This window comes from Motacilla alba, chromosome 14 (genome assembly GCF_015832195.1).
Source record: "Motacilla alba alba isolate MOTALB_02 chromosome 14, Motacilla_alba_V1.0_pri, whole genome shotgun sequence".
Taxonomy (NCBI): Eukaryota; Metazoa; Chordata; class Aves; order Passeriformes; family Motacillidae; genus Motacilla; species Motacilla alba.
The window spans coordinates 4398867-4413191 of NC_052029.1; the positions used below are offsets into that span (position 1 = coordinate 4398867).

The 14325-nt window shown below is 37.2% G+C and overlaps 1 protein-coding gene across 43 annotated transcripts in view; it reads left to right on the forward strand.

The window, feature by feature from the left end:
• Window positions 1–14325, forward strand: part of RBFOX1 (RNA binding fox-1 homolog 1) — a 1167310-nt gene that overhangs the window by 1088894 nt on the left and 64091 nt on the right. For all 43 annotated transcript variants that reach the window (XM_038151507.1, XM_038151462.1, XM_038151474.1 and 40 more), the window contains one exon: window positions 314–367. In XM_038151507.1, the coding sequence (XP_038007435.1) occupies window positions 314–367 (54 nt within the window). The remainder of the gene's footprint in view (window positions 1–313; window positions 368–14325) is intronic.

The window sequence follows — 14325 nt, forward strand, 5'->3', positions numbered from 1 at the left end:
AATAGTGCTGGCTTCATTCCAGGGCTTGAGGGAGTAAATCCATGTGCATTTCAGCCAAGGTAATTCACCTGACCATTTACTCCAGTAAATGTCACATGTGTGGTGAATGCCATGTTTCATGACTTATTTCCATACCTCAGACTCTGATATTAAAGATCAGTAATCAAAGATAACTATGAAACTTGAATTACAGTGACCTTTCTTGAAGCAATTTTGTCTGTATTTTCTATACAATAGTAGTTACAGTAATAATAATAGTTGTTATTATTATCACTAATTGCAATATTAACTGTTATGTTTTTGTTTGCTGCAGGCTGGAAATTAAATCCAGTTGTTGGTGCAGTTTATAGTCCAGAGTTCTATGCAGGTAAGGATTGCTCTATGATTGTCCCACTGGCTGTATTTTATTTTAGTATTCTTTAAAACATGCAAAAGTACAGAATCTGTGTTTGGTGTGAGGTTTGCTTTCTTTGTGTGATTCACATTGCTTACAAGTCATTTATACACTTGTGATTCAAGATTTTACCTTACCTGGGCATAACAAACCTTATATAGAAGATGTACGAATGCCTTTTTTTATTGGAAAATAGCTAGTATAACATGAAATGTACAGCAATATCCTAGTCTTACATGAGATTTTATTTTATTTCATATTTTAGTGCAGTCATTTTCTTCCAGGGATTCTTTAAGGAGCAACACCCAAAAAAGTCTTATCTATAAATAAATAAATATATCTATATATATATAGAGTACATACACATATGTAGACATACATAGTTATACAGTATATGCAATTATACTTTTTTCCTAAATTTTTTTTACATTTTATAGTTAGTTTTTCAGTTTATGTTTTTGTATTTTAAACCTATATTTTCACCTGAGACCAGACTCTGATCCTGGTTGCAACTTGCAGGAGTTAGAGATTCAGTTATTGTCTGCTGGAAGTCAGTCATGGCTAGCAGGAGTTTCTAAACATGCTTTAGGAACAAAATAGAAAATAAACTTATCTGTAGTCCGAAATCCAGTTGATTCCAGAGGAATTTGAATGCTGCCCACAAACAGCCATCAGGAAAGCATTTTTCATGGCTGGTAGTTCAGCATGGGAAGAGGTTGTCGTGTCTGCAGAAACTGGGGAATCTCCACTCATGCAGATATTTGAGTCTCCAGTTGACAAAGCTGAAAACTTTTGTTAATTTGAGGGACTTCAAGAGATGAAAATTGTTGAGAAGGACATTATTACAGACACATATTTGTGGTTAAAAAACAGCTTCTACTGAGATAGATAAAAATCTGCCAATTAGGGTAAAAGTGGCAGAGTATAATTAAAAAAAACTAACTTGGCATTCATGGAATTGCAGTATTTGGTGCAGGCAGAATTTATTTCCTTGCTGATGTATGTCTGTGTTGAAAACAGGAATTTAACATTGATCTCGTTTGAGTAGTTAGTGAACCAACCCTGAACCTGCATAAATTAGAAAGTCAGAGTTATTAGTCATTTTATATAAATGACTTTGTGTTAATGACAAATATAATAATATTCCCATAGTACAGTAATCAATTTTCTAATACGTATGCAGAATTAACAATCTGACTTATAATTGTCTCATGAAGTAGGGCATGAAGAGTTCACATAGTTTGTAAATTAAAATCAATATTTTCAATCTCTCCTGAAGGTAATTTTCCTAATTTACTGGACTTTTCCCTAACATTTATTTTGTCTTTTAATTATAAAATGGCAGGTTATTGATTTTTTTGTATAACCTCCTAAAGTCCCAAGTGCATTTTTATTGCCAACACTAGGGAGGTGTTTGCCCTTCTTAATGAGAATCTTTAATTACCATTAGAAGAGTATTAATTTAATTTTATGAATTATGACACGAACTCTACCACACCTTTACAGAAAGTTCCATCAAGATACTTAATTTATTTCCAATTTTTTTTTTCTCTTTATACATGCAGGAAGGTTTGTGTTTGGGTTTTGTTGGGTTTTTCAATGCATGTCAAATGCATTTTATTTATACTGACTAAAATACGATATCTCTCACATTTAAACATATAAACTCTCTTTTAAACAATTTAGTTAAAATTGTGGAGATCTCTTAAAGTTAGGAAATGAAACAGTGAAACAACACTGCAATTCTTGCATTTCAGAATAGAACACTCTGACATGACTTTACTTTTGGGTTCCCTCCATTACCTTTCTTCAGGAAGAAGCAATAGAATTTTTGAAGATTATAAAATTAGAGATGTTGTTTTTAAGACAGTCGGAGTTCTACTTCTTTAGTTTACTTATTGTCTCCAGCACTGTCATGACAAAACTGCACCAACTTTTTCACAGTCAGTGCAAGAAGTTCCTTTAGCTCCTAAAAAATGATGAAAAATTTGGCCACTTCTGAAATAAAGATGATACATCTACAGAGAAACTGTTGATTTAAAGTACCTTTAATCTTCATAAATAAGTGAAAAACAGAAGGTTATACAAAGCTGTCAGGATGGCACTGATGAATGGCAAATTCCCCCGTTTCTCAATTGCCGGCGGCGCCGCGGCCGCGAGGCTTCCCCGTATTGTAGATCAAATCTGCCAACTCATTTCTGTGATTAAATATTCCATCAGTGCGGGCTGGAAGGCGCTAAAGCTTAACAAGATTCATAAGATGCACCACTTGAATACACATAACTCACTTCCTTGGATGGAGAGCACCCCGCATGCACAGGAAAATTAGAATTGAGTTAAATTACTCCGTAAGACAAGATCAATAGAGAAAGGAGAAGATCCCCTAATGCAATGCAAATCTAAGATATAGTTATGTCCTGACAACTTGAAGCAGACAATTAAAGTCAAATAGGGAGGAAGGCAATGTAAATCAACCCTAAAACCTTGAAGATAATGGTAAACAGTAGGACCAGTGACATAATTGTTATTGCTCGGGGTTTTTTTGGAGTGTACACTTCTGTGGAGAAAAACCTTTCTTGAGAAAATGGGAGCTAAAAATGGAGCCTCCAAGGTGCACAACAGACACCGTGCTAGCCAAGTATTACTTGGGGACTCAAAATGCTGTATATTTACAAGGCACTATGGATTTCTCTTCCTCGATTGCCCTTCTAAGGCTGTTTTTGCCTGTGAAAATGGCTGTGTTTTGCCTTTGCTGTTTTGCCTGCTGGTGCTGCAGTAAATTACAGCGCTCTGGCAATGGGGCTCTTTAGCTGCAGTGGTCTTGGTGTGGATTTCCAGGGACACGTTTGGGAAGGGCCCTCTGGAGACTCCTGCTGCGCTTCCAGGGTCTAGCAAGGCTCCCTGATGGCCACCAGCTCCTGCCCTTCCCACCCTTCTGCTGGGAAAATAATATTTTAGAGAAAACTAAAGAGCTTTTTTTTTTTCATGTATCACTCCAGCTTTTCACAGAATTGCATTTTTCCATATATGATCATGGATAGGAAATTTTTAAAAAGATGACTTATGTCCACACAGTCTCCCTCTAATAAATAAAATATTTTCCTTAGGGATTTCCTCCTTTAATGGGGTTTTCCTCTTGTGAGAAAGGAATGCTTAATGAAGTTGTGTTATCTATTTCTTATCTTTTCTGGTAAAATATTTATTAAATTCTTAGGTAGGTCCTAATAAGGAAATTTTTAAGAAGCACTCTGTGATTTTTCTCACAAAGACTTCTTTGGAAACTGGGATAATTTTTTCATCTATTTGTATTTCCATCCAGTTTTAAATACATCCCATAGTTTTCCTGTATTTAAGCTAGAGTCTGTTCTTTTCCCCATACACTCATTTATGGCTGGGAAAATACAGATTTGCAGCTGAGTTTCTCTACTAGGTATGCTCTGGTACTTTCTTTGTTTCTGCCGTTTGTTATAATATCATTTTCACCTGCTTATTTTTATATAGTGTATATTTTATCTGTAATACCAAGCCTTTCTTTCTGCCTCAGGCATTCTGACAGCCAAGTTCCATGTTGTTCCTTTCAGTTTTTGCAGATCTTTTTGTTTTTCTCTTTTGGGTTTTGGAACGATGAATTTTTGAGCAATCCCTTGCACTCTCCTTATTGAAATATAGAATATTGTTGCACCTGTGGTACTACAACAGATCAGTCCTGTACAGCAGGTAGCTTGAGACACAGTAAGGCCACTTTAAAAGACTTTTTTATTCCTGGCAGAAAACAGCTTTGTTATACCTCTTGGAGAGGCTTCTTTTTGGCAATTTCCAAATGCAAGGTGGGGGAAAAGATGTTACAGAAATTACCTGGAAATCTAGTGAATACTCTTTCAAAGAACAGGGCGATTCACAGTAACTCACATCAGAAGATATTCTTTTCTGGTCATAAACAAAATCAGTATTTCAGGATTTTCAGGATTTGACAGTGGAGAAAGAAAGGACTGAAGATTAGAGGTGAAGAACAGTTAGAGCACAGCTGAGTGGAAGGCAGAAGATCCCATCCTCCTTTTACTCGAGGCATTGTTATTCTTCCTGAGTTTATTAAGTTCTAGGAATTTCAGGAGATAGTTTCAAATCATCCTACATAGCTGAGTGGGATTGTACTCACTTCATAAATAGCATTAACCCAGTGAAGACTATTGTTAGCACCCAGTTCCTTGGGCAGTTATTCCATGGCAAAATTTTCCCCATCACTCAAAATGAAAGAGAGGGGAAGAGTCTGGGCATTTTAAACTCTTTTATAAGCCCTCAGAAGACAGAAAAGTTCCAGCTGCCCAGGTCTTTTTGGCATTTGGAAGCCGGCAGTATCCACCAACAATCAGATTTTGTTACAAACTTTCTTTCAAAAATTTGTTCAAAGGTTTGGCAGAGAATGTTGTATATAATTAGAAATAAAGAACTGCCATAGCAATATATATAAAACCATGCCCTTAAGTAAGACGAATCCAGGGGAAGAGAGGATTCCTGTACACTTGCTAATACTAATTCTCTTTGTTCATGTCTTAAAGCATCTATTTCTGGAGTGTAAGAGCACCTGGGATTCATTTCATCTTTCTAGTGTTTCTCTTTGAATTTAAATGAGTCTTGCATAAGCTCAGCAAATACCCTAGAAACACTTCTCAATGTTTGGAGTTTGGAAGCTGAATTATATGCTTGCACAGCATTCTAATCCTGGGGTAAAAGTTCACTCTATCATATCTCTAAAGCAGAATTTTTCTAAAAGCTGGCTGTCACTCCATAGATTAACTCATTTTGCCATTTGATTACATACACTTGGATTCAAACTTTGCTATTGACTAAACAGATTTTTCTAAATAAATATATTTGCAGTAGTGTTAGATAAGCAGCTTAAATAGTTTTCTAACTACAGTCGAATAATTATTGTTTAATATTCCACCTGTGATATTTACATGCTCCTTTTTAAAGTATAACACACAGCTGTAAGTGTTGTTTCAAAAATCAAAAGTACCATCATACAAATGAGGAGTTCCTAGGTAGATTAACAACAATGATAACAGCTAATGCATTTCTAAAACTCTGTGGAGCTTTTACAAGCCATTATAGAGAAAATCCTGTTTTATGAAAGATGAATAAAGCCAGTAGAAGAATGGAATTTAGCATCTGCACTAGCTATTTACTAAAATAAATAAATAAATAATAATAATCCAGAATTAATTATGCCGTATGCTACATTATAATGAGTTCTTCATTAAAATGTATACCCTCATGGAAACTAAACAAGACTTATTCAAAGCTAATGCCAATGACTTATTTTTATAAACATTAATTTAGTCAATTAGTTATATATTTAAATCTGGAGCAGGATTGATCTGCCTCTATTCACCATTGATTTGAAGTCTGCACATTTTAAAGTGATGGCCACAGACACTGTCAGTGTTACCCTTTTGAAGGTGTTTCTCTTGCATTTGTATCACACGGGATATACTTAGCATTTGATACTCTTCTGTGTGATCTCTGGAAGAATTTCCATAGATTTGATTAATTAATTAATTGTAAATCTTCAGCCATAGATACAGCTTCATTCCAGAAGGTAGGAAACTGTTAAGGGAGTTTTTGCTTCTTCACTGTAAAGTTTGTGAGTTCTGACGACAGTCTAGTATGGGGAACCATTTGATACTGGGTTGTGATGGATTTGTTTACAAACAGAATCAGTAAAACCAGGAAATATGTATTTGCTGAAAGGTGGAGTGCTTTCAAAATAGGGGAAAGAATGTGTTTGGGGATGGGTAGTTGGATCTCTTTGCTCGATGGAAAATCTTGCTGAGATGTAGGTCTTGATCTGATGACCATGTTCCCGTGTTTCTCCTGAGTTCACATAGTAGGTTTCCTTCTTTTTAGATATTACTTAACCCAAAAGAAAGCCTTCTGAGCAAGCAGGAACTTTCTTTGTCTTTGTGTTGTTTCTAAGTTCTTTTTTTTGTTCAGATCTTCTCATTGTGGATACAACTGACCAAATTTTAAAGGGCTAAAAGAAGTTAAGCACTGTTCCTTTCTCACAGGGAAAATCTTTAAAGAAACATGATCCTTGGACTTCTCTTCCATCATTCTGGTGCCTAGTGAAAATGTGTTCTATGGCTTCCTGGTTGGTGAGGGCCCTAGAAGTAGTTAAATAACGGAGGTGACAGCCTCTCCAGACTGTGTATGCTGTAGGTGTTGAGGTTGGATATAAATCCAGCTGTTTCAGAGCTACTGCTCCTGTCTCAACAATTACTTGGGACAGCAGGGGTGAGCCTAGTTGGGCACTGCTTGGGCCTGAGCTAAGGCTGCAGGATGCATTTTTAGAATAAAACTGAGGCTGTAATCCAAGCCATGGATAGATGTAAAAAGCACTGGTTTAAGGATCTCTCAGAGGTAAATTTAAGACAAACTGCTAGGTCATCACTAAACGTTTGTTTGTTCAGAACTGGGTGGGATATTTGCAATGCTAGATAAGTTGTAGCAGTTATGTGGAGGAATAAATTCCTCTGATTAGAAGAATAACAAAGTTAGGAAGATCCATGTGTTAGGATGGACAGTCAGGCAGACAAACTATTCTGAAATGTAAAGTAACAAAGTAATAGATGAAATGTAAAGTTAATACAGTTAAGTAGAATGAAAAACAACTCTGCTCTGTGTTAAACCTTGATTACATCTGTAAATTAATGCTAAAGCAGTTTAAGATTATGGTTAATTGCGTTCCAAACATAATGCTAATGTTTTCTCTTCCTTCTTACGTGTTTTTTTCCCATTTTGGACATTGGAGGACAAGATCCCTAATATGCACTGTAATTGCATTTCATAATGCTTACTGAGGGTAACTTTGAAAATACAGTTTTCTTTCATTTATTCGTTGTAGAGGTAGCTGAGAGGGGGCTGTGCTTTACAAGTTTACAGGCTCTGTTGGTTTGGCGCTCTCAGATTTTCTTTGGAAATCTCCAAGCATAGAATTGCTTCTAGTAAAAGTGAGTGCTTTGGAAACTTTGGAAACATTGCATTACCATTTTTGTAATGGTTTTTCATGCTCCTGAAATTCTGGAACCTGTCTGGGCTAGGAAAGAAATAGACTAGCTAAAGCCAGGATTATGCATGATGATTCAATTTTTGGTCTTTTATATTCTCAGCTTGTCATTCAGAATAGAATTTTATTTATAAGTCAGAACCAGCGTTCGCTGGTGTAAGCAAAGAGAACTGAGGGATTAGTAATTTGCATATCTGCATCTAATTGCATTAGATTTGCATCTCTGTCTTATAGATTTACTGAAATAGGTAATTTACACAGAAAATAGTGTCTTGACACAATATGAGAGGATAAAGCATAAACACATCCACTTGTAATCCCTGCAGGGCCATGTTGAAACTGTGGTGTTTGTGTTTGGGCAGAAAGGCTCCAGTTTCATCTCTTCTGTGATTTTTTTCCTATTGCAATCTTTATTCAACAGGCAGATGTATGAATGCAACCCATTTTAGTTATCAGCAGAACATGAGTGCATTTTGTGTATTTTCAAGTATCTCCTTTCAAGAAGAGTATAATTCCAGCTCAGAGTTTACTTCAGAAGTTTATACTTGGGAATTTCTCTCATGTTTTTTCTCTAAGTTAGAAGGTAACCAAGAATAGCCAGCTTTTGCCTGCTTACCTGCTATGTCTGCTGGAGGATCTAGAAAGATCATAGAAATAAAGACTTGGTTTTTGAATGATCCTGAGCAACTTCAGTGGGATGCATGTCCCAGTATAAAATAATGGCACTGAATGTCACTGAGTTTATGTGCACCTGAGGCTGTAGAGAGACATCTTGTAGTAAATATATTTTGCAGGTAATCCTGATGGTACCATTTATTTTTTTTTCATGACTACATAATGCGTATCCAGTTTTTAGACTTTTCTGGTGATAGTGTGTGGATAAGGATTTACACTGGGATGCCAATGATAAAGTTCCCAGAGAAGCACTGATAAACTCTCCAAGCATGGTGCAGATTTTGGTAGAAGGGATACCTGTGGCTGATTAATCATTTGACAAGTATTTTGGAAAGGGCAGTTTGCTGCAATTGCTTTACTTCATGAATGGAAATATGACATGAATCGTTCCTGCAGTGCAGCCAGTCTATGAGAAGGCTGGCTTGTTAATTAAATTAGAAACAAGTCAGTCACACAGTGTGTTTTTAAGCAGGCAGGAGAAGGAGGAGGAGAGATCCTTGTTACTGTGGAATGAGTTCTATATCCTACAGAGGGAAGAGGTGGGGAGAAGGGGAGTTAGGGGGGGTTATCTCATACCAGAGCTGCAAACTTTGTTGCTTCTCTGATTTTTACTTGCATGATATTGACACCTCCCAATCCCAATTTTTGACAGCATCCTGGATACTGCACAGGAATAACTGGGGAGAGAGGGCTGTTTCCCAAAAGCTGGGAAATGGATGATATGGGCAGCAGAGAATAATTGGAAGGTGGCTTACAAATGATGTTTGCTGTAACATTCATTGCTGTTCCCTGAATCAGTGCCACAGTTCATTGGATGTTTTGGAGACACTTGAAGAGGGGTGATAACAAAGAAACATCCACTACACCTAGAAAAGTGATGGAAAGGAAAATTAATGTCTTAAATATAATTTTTGGATGGAGAGGTCTCAGGAAATGTCTTAGAGACACCTTCACTGCCTGGTTTTATTTGGTGTGGTTTTTTTTTTTTCTCCCCTCCTCCCTCTATTTTAAACAATATATATCAGGTTATATGTGAGTCAGGGACCTACTACATAAATGTATGTATAGAGAAGAGATTGTCATTACCAGCAGCAAGCACACCCAGGCTGTTCAATAATTGAATATATTTCAGGTTTGCTGTCATAAGGGTTTTGGATTTAGGAAAACCAACTTTAGACATCAGCTACTTTAGATTCTCCTCCCTTCCCTCTTGTTAAGTGAAACTATATATATAGCCATATATAAACTTTGCTGGGATTAAACATAGGTTTTTGTTTGTATTTTTAACATATTGGAAGAAAGGAGGCATGGGGTTTGGGGTTATGCTACTTTATTCCTTGTTAATAATGGATGAAACAATCCAGTGTATCAACACAACCATCTAAGAGAGGTTGTGTTCAAATCTGAAGGCTATTATTCAATTTATAGAGATGCCAGATAACTGAAGGCCCTCAAAGAACACTTCTTTTTGAATTAACAGCATATTTAAAAGCATGCTAAGTCTGTGGAGTTGACTATTGATACTGAAGGGCTAGGAGAGCACTTAACTACTATTATGTATTCAAGAGAGAGGCTGTAGAGGCTTTCTTTAAATTCCCTAGTCAGAAGGGACAATGGAAGCTAACATACACTATTACTGCACAACAGGAGCCTTTTATTAGGTGTTTCTGGTCCATTTCTGTGAGACATTTTGAAATAATCCATCACAGAACAATATTTCAGACCAGAACAAAAGTAGTGCTATTTCTGTCTGAAAATGCCAATATTAAATTACACTTTTAGAACAGCAAACCAAGAGAGGACATGGATTGCTTATGAGGATCCTCGATACACTTGCAGATCTCCTGATTTGTTCATGAGAGATGCAGCTTTACAGTTTTCTTCATGCATTGAGCACCAAAGTGTTTAGGAATAATAGCTGTTGCAAAAGGCACAAAGGAAAAGAGTGATCAGAATGAGCAGAACTGACTCAGGGAGAACTTGGTATCATCCAGATGGACTGGGAGGAAAAGAAAATGAAAAAACAATCACTGAATTCAATAAAGAGTGGGTGTTTTTTTAGATTTAGATTAGGCTCTTGAAATAACAGTTTATAATAATGTAGGCAAAATGAGACTCAAATAGCTTCGTTTCTCAATCACTTTTTCCTGTGGCTTTGTTTGAATTTCTTTGTTTGTAAATAGTATTAAAGAATGGATGAACTGGTACTTAGTCGTGAGAGGCAGTAAGGAGCTCCTTTTGGTAATACAGTATTAAAAATATGTGTAAAGAGCAGCTGATTTACCTGGAAAGCTGAGAGTACAATGGATTAGAGTAACGGAATCACCACTAAATCTCCTTGTGTGTAGTAAGTTGCTTAGTTCCTGTATGACAAACATTCATTTTAGCCCCCTGTGCACTAAACCCCAGTGCAGCCCAGCCCTGGATATTGAGTTGGTTAATTCCTGCCAGTGAAAATGCTTCTGTGCTTGCCCTGCTTGTGAAGGCAGCAGCTGGATGCTGTGAGAACTCAGCACCACTGGCCCTTCCCAGCTCTCCCAAGAGCTTTCTGTGAGGCTGAGCTTCCTTGGGATTCCTGGAGTGAGAAGAACATTGTCCCTCCGTGTGTCACTTTGTTGTGTCCCAGGGCAAGCCCCCAGTAAGCAACATCTCTCTTCTTTTTTTTTTTTGTAATTTCCCCTAGAATTCTTGGATAATAAATACCAGCACTGAAAATTGGAAACTTTTGGTCCATAAGCCAAGTTACTCTTGCCGTGTGTATGGTGAGATGGTGCATTGATGGCTCAGTTGCTGTGTCATGGTATAGAAACTTTAAACCATTGCCAGGAAAGCTTTCTAGATGTTTCATCTGCTTCCTGTGACAGGAGAGAGCTGGGACCATAACCCAGCCTTGCTCCATTAATTAATTAATTAATGTTAATTTTACACCAAGAGCATGATTTTAGCCAATGGTATTTTTTTTTTTCTGCAGAAAATGTTATTTCAATTTATCCTTCCTCAAACAATACCATGAGACATTCCAGCTAATTGTGTAAATTCTTTTCAATTAATTGCAGATCTGTATTTCTGAGCTGCCTGTAGTGCTGGCTACACAGTGGTTCTAGTTAAAAGCTATTTTTAACAGCAGGGGTTTAAAAATTCTTTATAATTTAGTGGGTGAGTCCTCGTGTTGATCCTTGGTCTTACTTCTTGGCTCTTTGAGGGTTGGAGAAATGCAGTGACTTTTTTAGCTGTTTTACATGAGGCAGTGAGTACTCTGTGCAGCACCATGAGTACACTGGTATTTCTGTAGATTAGTTTATCTGCATCATGTACACAACTGTACACAAAAAACCCTATTTTTGAAAGTATAAAAAAAAAAAAAAAGAGGGGAAATGCATTTAGTCAGAGATCTTGAAACCACTGGGAACTGAATTTTAAGTATTCTAAAAATACTAATGACTGCACATCACTTTTTTCCACAGTCCTGAATATTTTTAGAGTAATTATTTCTCAAAATAACTGTGGTGCTTCAGCAAAGGACCTCATCAAATAGCACGTTCTTAATCATGGGCTGGAGGAGAAAACAGTGGAGGAAGAGAAGGATGAGTGGGAATAGTCTTTGATCTTGGGACATCTGGTTTTGTCCGTGCTGCCAGGCAGCATTCCAGAGTCCCTGCAATGCCCCTGCCCCCAGGCTGGTCCCCTCAGTGTCCCTCTGCCACTGTTCCCTCGAAACTTTACATTAAAATCCTCTTTGTTAAAAAAAAAAAAAAAAAAAAAAACAACAAAAAAACAAAACCCAAGTCCTTTATTCCATCACACTAGAATTTTGTGTTCTGGAGAAAAAATAATACTTTTTTTTTTCCTCTCCCCATTGAGGAATTTATAGATTATTTCTGTGTTCTGAGGTTTATCCAAGATCTTACTGTACATAATTCAGTCTTCCCTCAGTTGTATGAATTGCAATTGAAATAATTTTAATACCAAAATTAGATGCAGAAGAAATAATCTTTTCTTACTAAAGTAGATTAAAAAGTTCCATATTTTTTTCTAACAAAATCTAATAATAATGTTTTAGTTATCAGTATTAATACTATGTACAAATTCAAAGGCAGATTGTCAAAATATAATTAGAAAGCTCTGTGCAAGAAATTAAATACACTCTAGTAGCAGAGATGAAAAAAGCATCTGTTTTGAAGGTACTTTAATTAGAAATTAGATGACTAGAGTAGGGAAAATAGGATTTGTATGAGATGAAATCAGAAAAAATAAAAGATTATTAGCTACAAAGAGTAGGAAAATACCTATGGAGCATGGAGGAAGCCAAGTGTTATCTAGGATTTATGGTGAATAATGTAAATAAACTGTAACCTTTGACTTCTAAAAATCTTTTGCTCAGTTTTCTAGACATACTTGAAGTCATTCTAGTTATTCTTAAGACCTTTACAAGGACTGATTCTCCTCATGTGTTTCTCTCAGCCGGATGAATGCCTCTGGGTCTTCAGCTCACTTTCATTTGCAGGCTTCTGCAGTAGCTCAGGTTTTGAAGCATCTGTGGTGTTAAATTCTCCCATAGTCCAACATCCCCAGTCCTGGGGCCAAACAAGTGTGTGGACAGGGCCCATTATTTATTTATTTTATATTTAAGCAGAAAATCCTGCTTGTAATTAGGATCTCAATAGCTGCACGTTCATTTGCCAGCTTCCACACAAGGGCTGAAGGCTGAGAAGAGACATCAATACAGTCAATGGTGTGTTCTCTTAAAGTAAGGGAGAAAATGAGCTTGTTTTATCTTTTATATAGTTGTGGATGGCTGGAAAGAAGCAAGCATCTCTGAGTCCTGTTGGTTAAGGGTGTGCTATTGTCTGAGAAGGTTAGAAGCATAGTAATTAATGAGGTTTCCAGTAGTCACAGTTTTAGTTAAACTGAAAAGAAATAACAAGAATTATTTTATTACTCTTCAGTATTTCCAATATTTCTCCTTCTAGTGACAGCTGCAAGCAACAAACAGAGAACTGGTTAATGGCAGAAATTTTTTAAAAATATATTTCAAGAGAACTCTGGCCCAGTGAATGGAAGTTGAGAATTGCTCCTGTAATACTGTGGAAAATGTGCCTACCATTTGTACTTAATTCTGGCCTTCCAAACATATTGGACTCAACTCAGTGCAATTCCATTGCATGTCAATGCACAATGTCTAAAGTTTCACAAATCTCCAGAAAGATTTGATGGGTTGGAATTGTGTGATTCACAAATCCTGACAGCTTGAGGCACGTCAGTGTATGTGTGTATAAAATCCTGTGTGTGTGTGTACTGATATATGCATATATATCTGCAAAACCAGATGTCTCATCTCCCACTTTTCCTGGTGGACTCTATTCCAGAAGTGAAAAAAGTTTCTTTCCTAGTTTGAAAGTACAATGTTCAATGTACTCTGATCAATGTTCAATCTGTATTCAACTAAGACTGCTAAAGTACAATTTTAAGAAAACCTGACATGTTTTATTTAAGGTCATTTGAAAGAAAAAAGAAGGAAATAACCTTAATCTTGTGTCATTTGTTCAAAATGAGCATTGCAAAAGTGTTGGTTCAAATGGATTTGGTTATTGCTTTTACTTTTATTCCTTGGGGGGAAAAAATGTTTTGTTTTATCTGGTTTTGTTCTTAATCCTGAACCCAGCTTATTTACTGGAAAGTGATATATTTGCACAAATACACTTGTGCATTCCTCTGAGCACAAACTGCTGAACTCAGATGTGTCAGCGATCACTCAGTGACAAAGGGAGCGATGGAACCCAGGTCCTACCTGGCCTGGTGTCCTTGCTGGGAATGCTGCACATGATTTTCCTGCTGTGTCAGCTCCAGGAGCCTCATTCCAGCCAGGGGGCTGAGGAGGCGGGGTGGGCAGGGTGGTTTGGGGCAGCAGTTTTGGGAGAAGCAGGGTGACAGGGAGAGAGCGCAGCCGGGCGAGGCCCCGGGCTGGCGGTCCCCGCGGGATAGCGCGGCGTTGGCGTTGGGGCATGTCTGTGTTCTGCTCTTCCAAGGTCAAACTGGGATTGTTTGGGCTCTTGCTGCTTTGAAATGAAAGGACAAAAAGGCCCCTGATTCAGTGCGCCGCTCCGGTCGTGGCTTGATTTGTGTTTTGGGATGAAAACTGAGGTTTAGTTGAAGTGTTCCAAAACCAGATACCACTCTCTCTCTCTTTCTT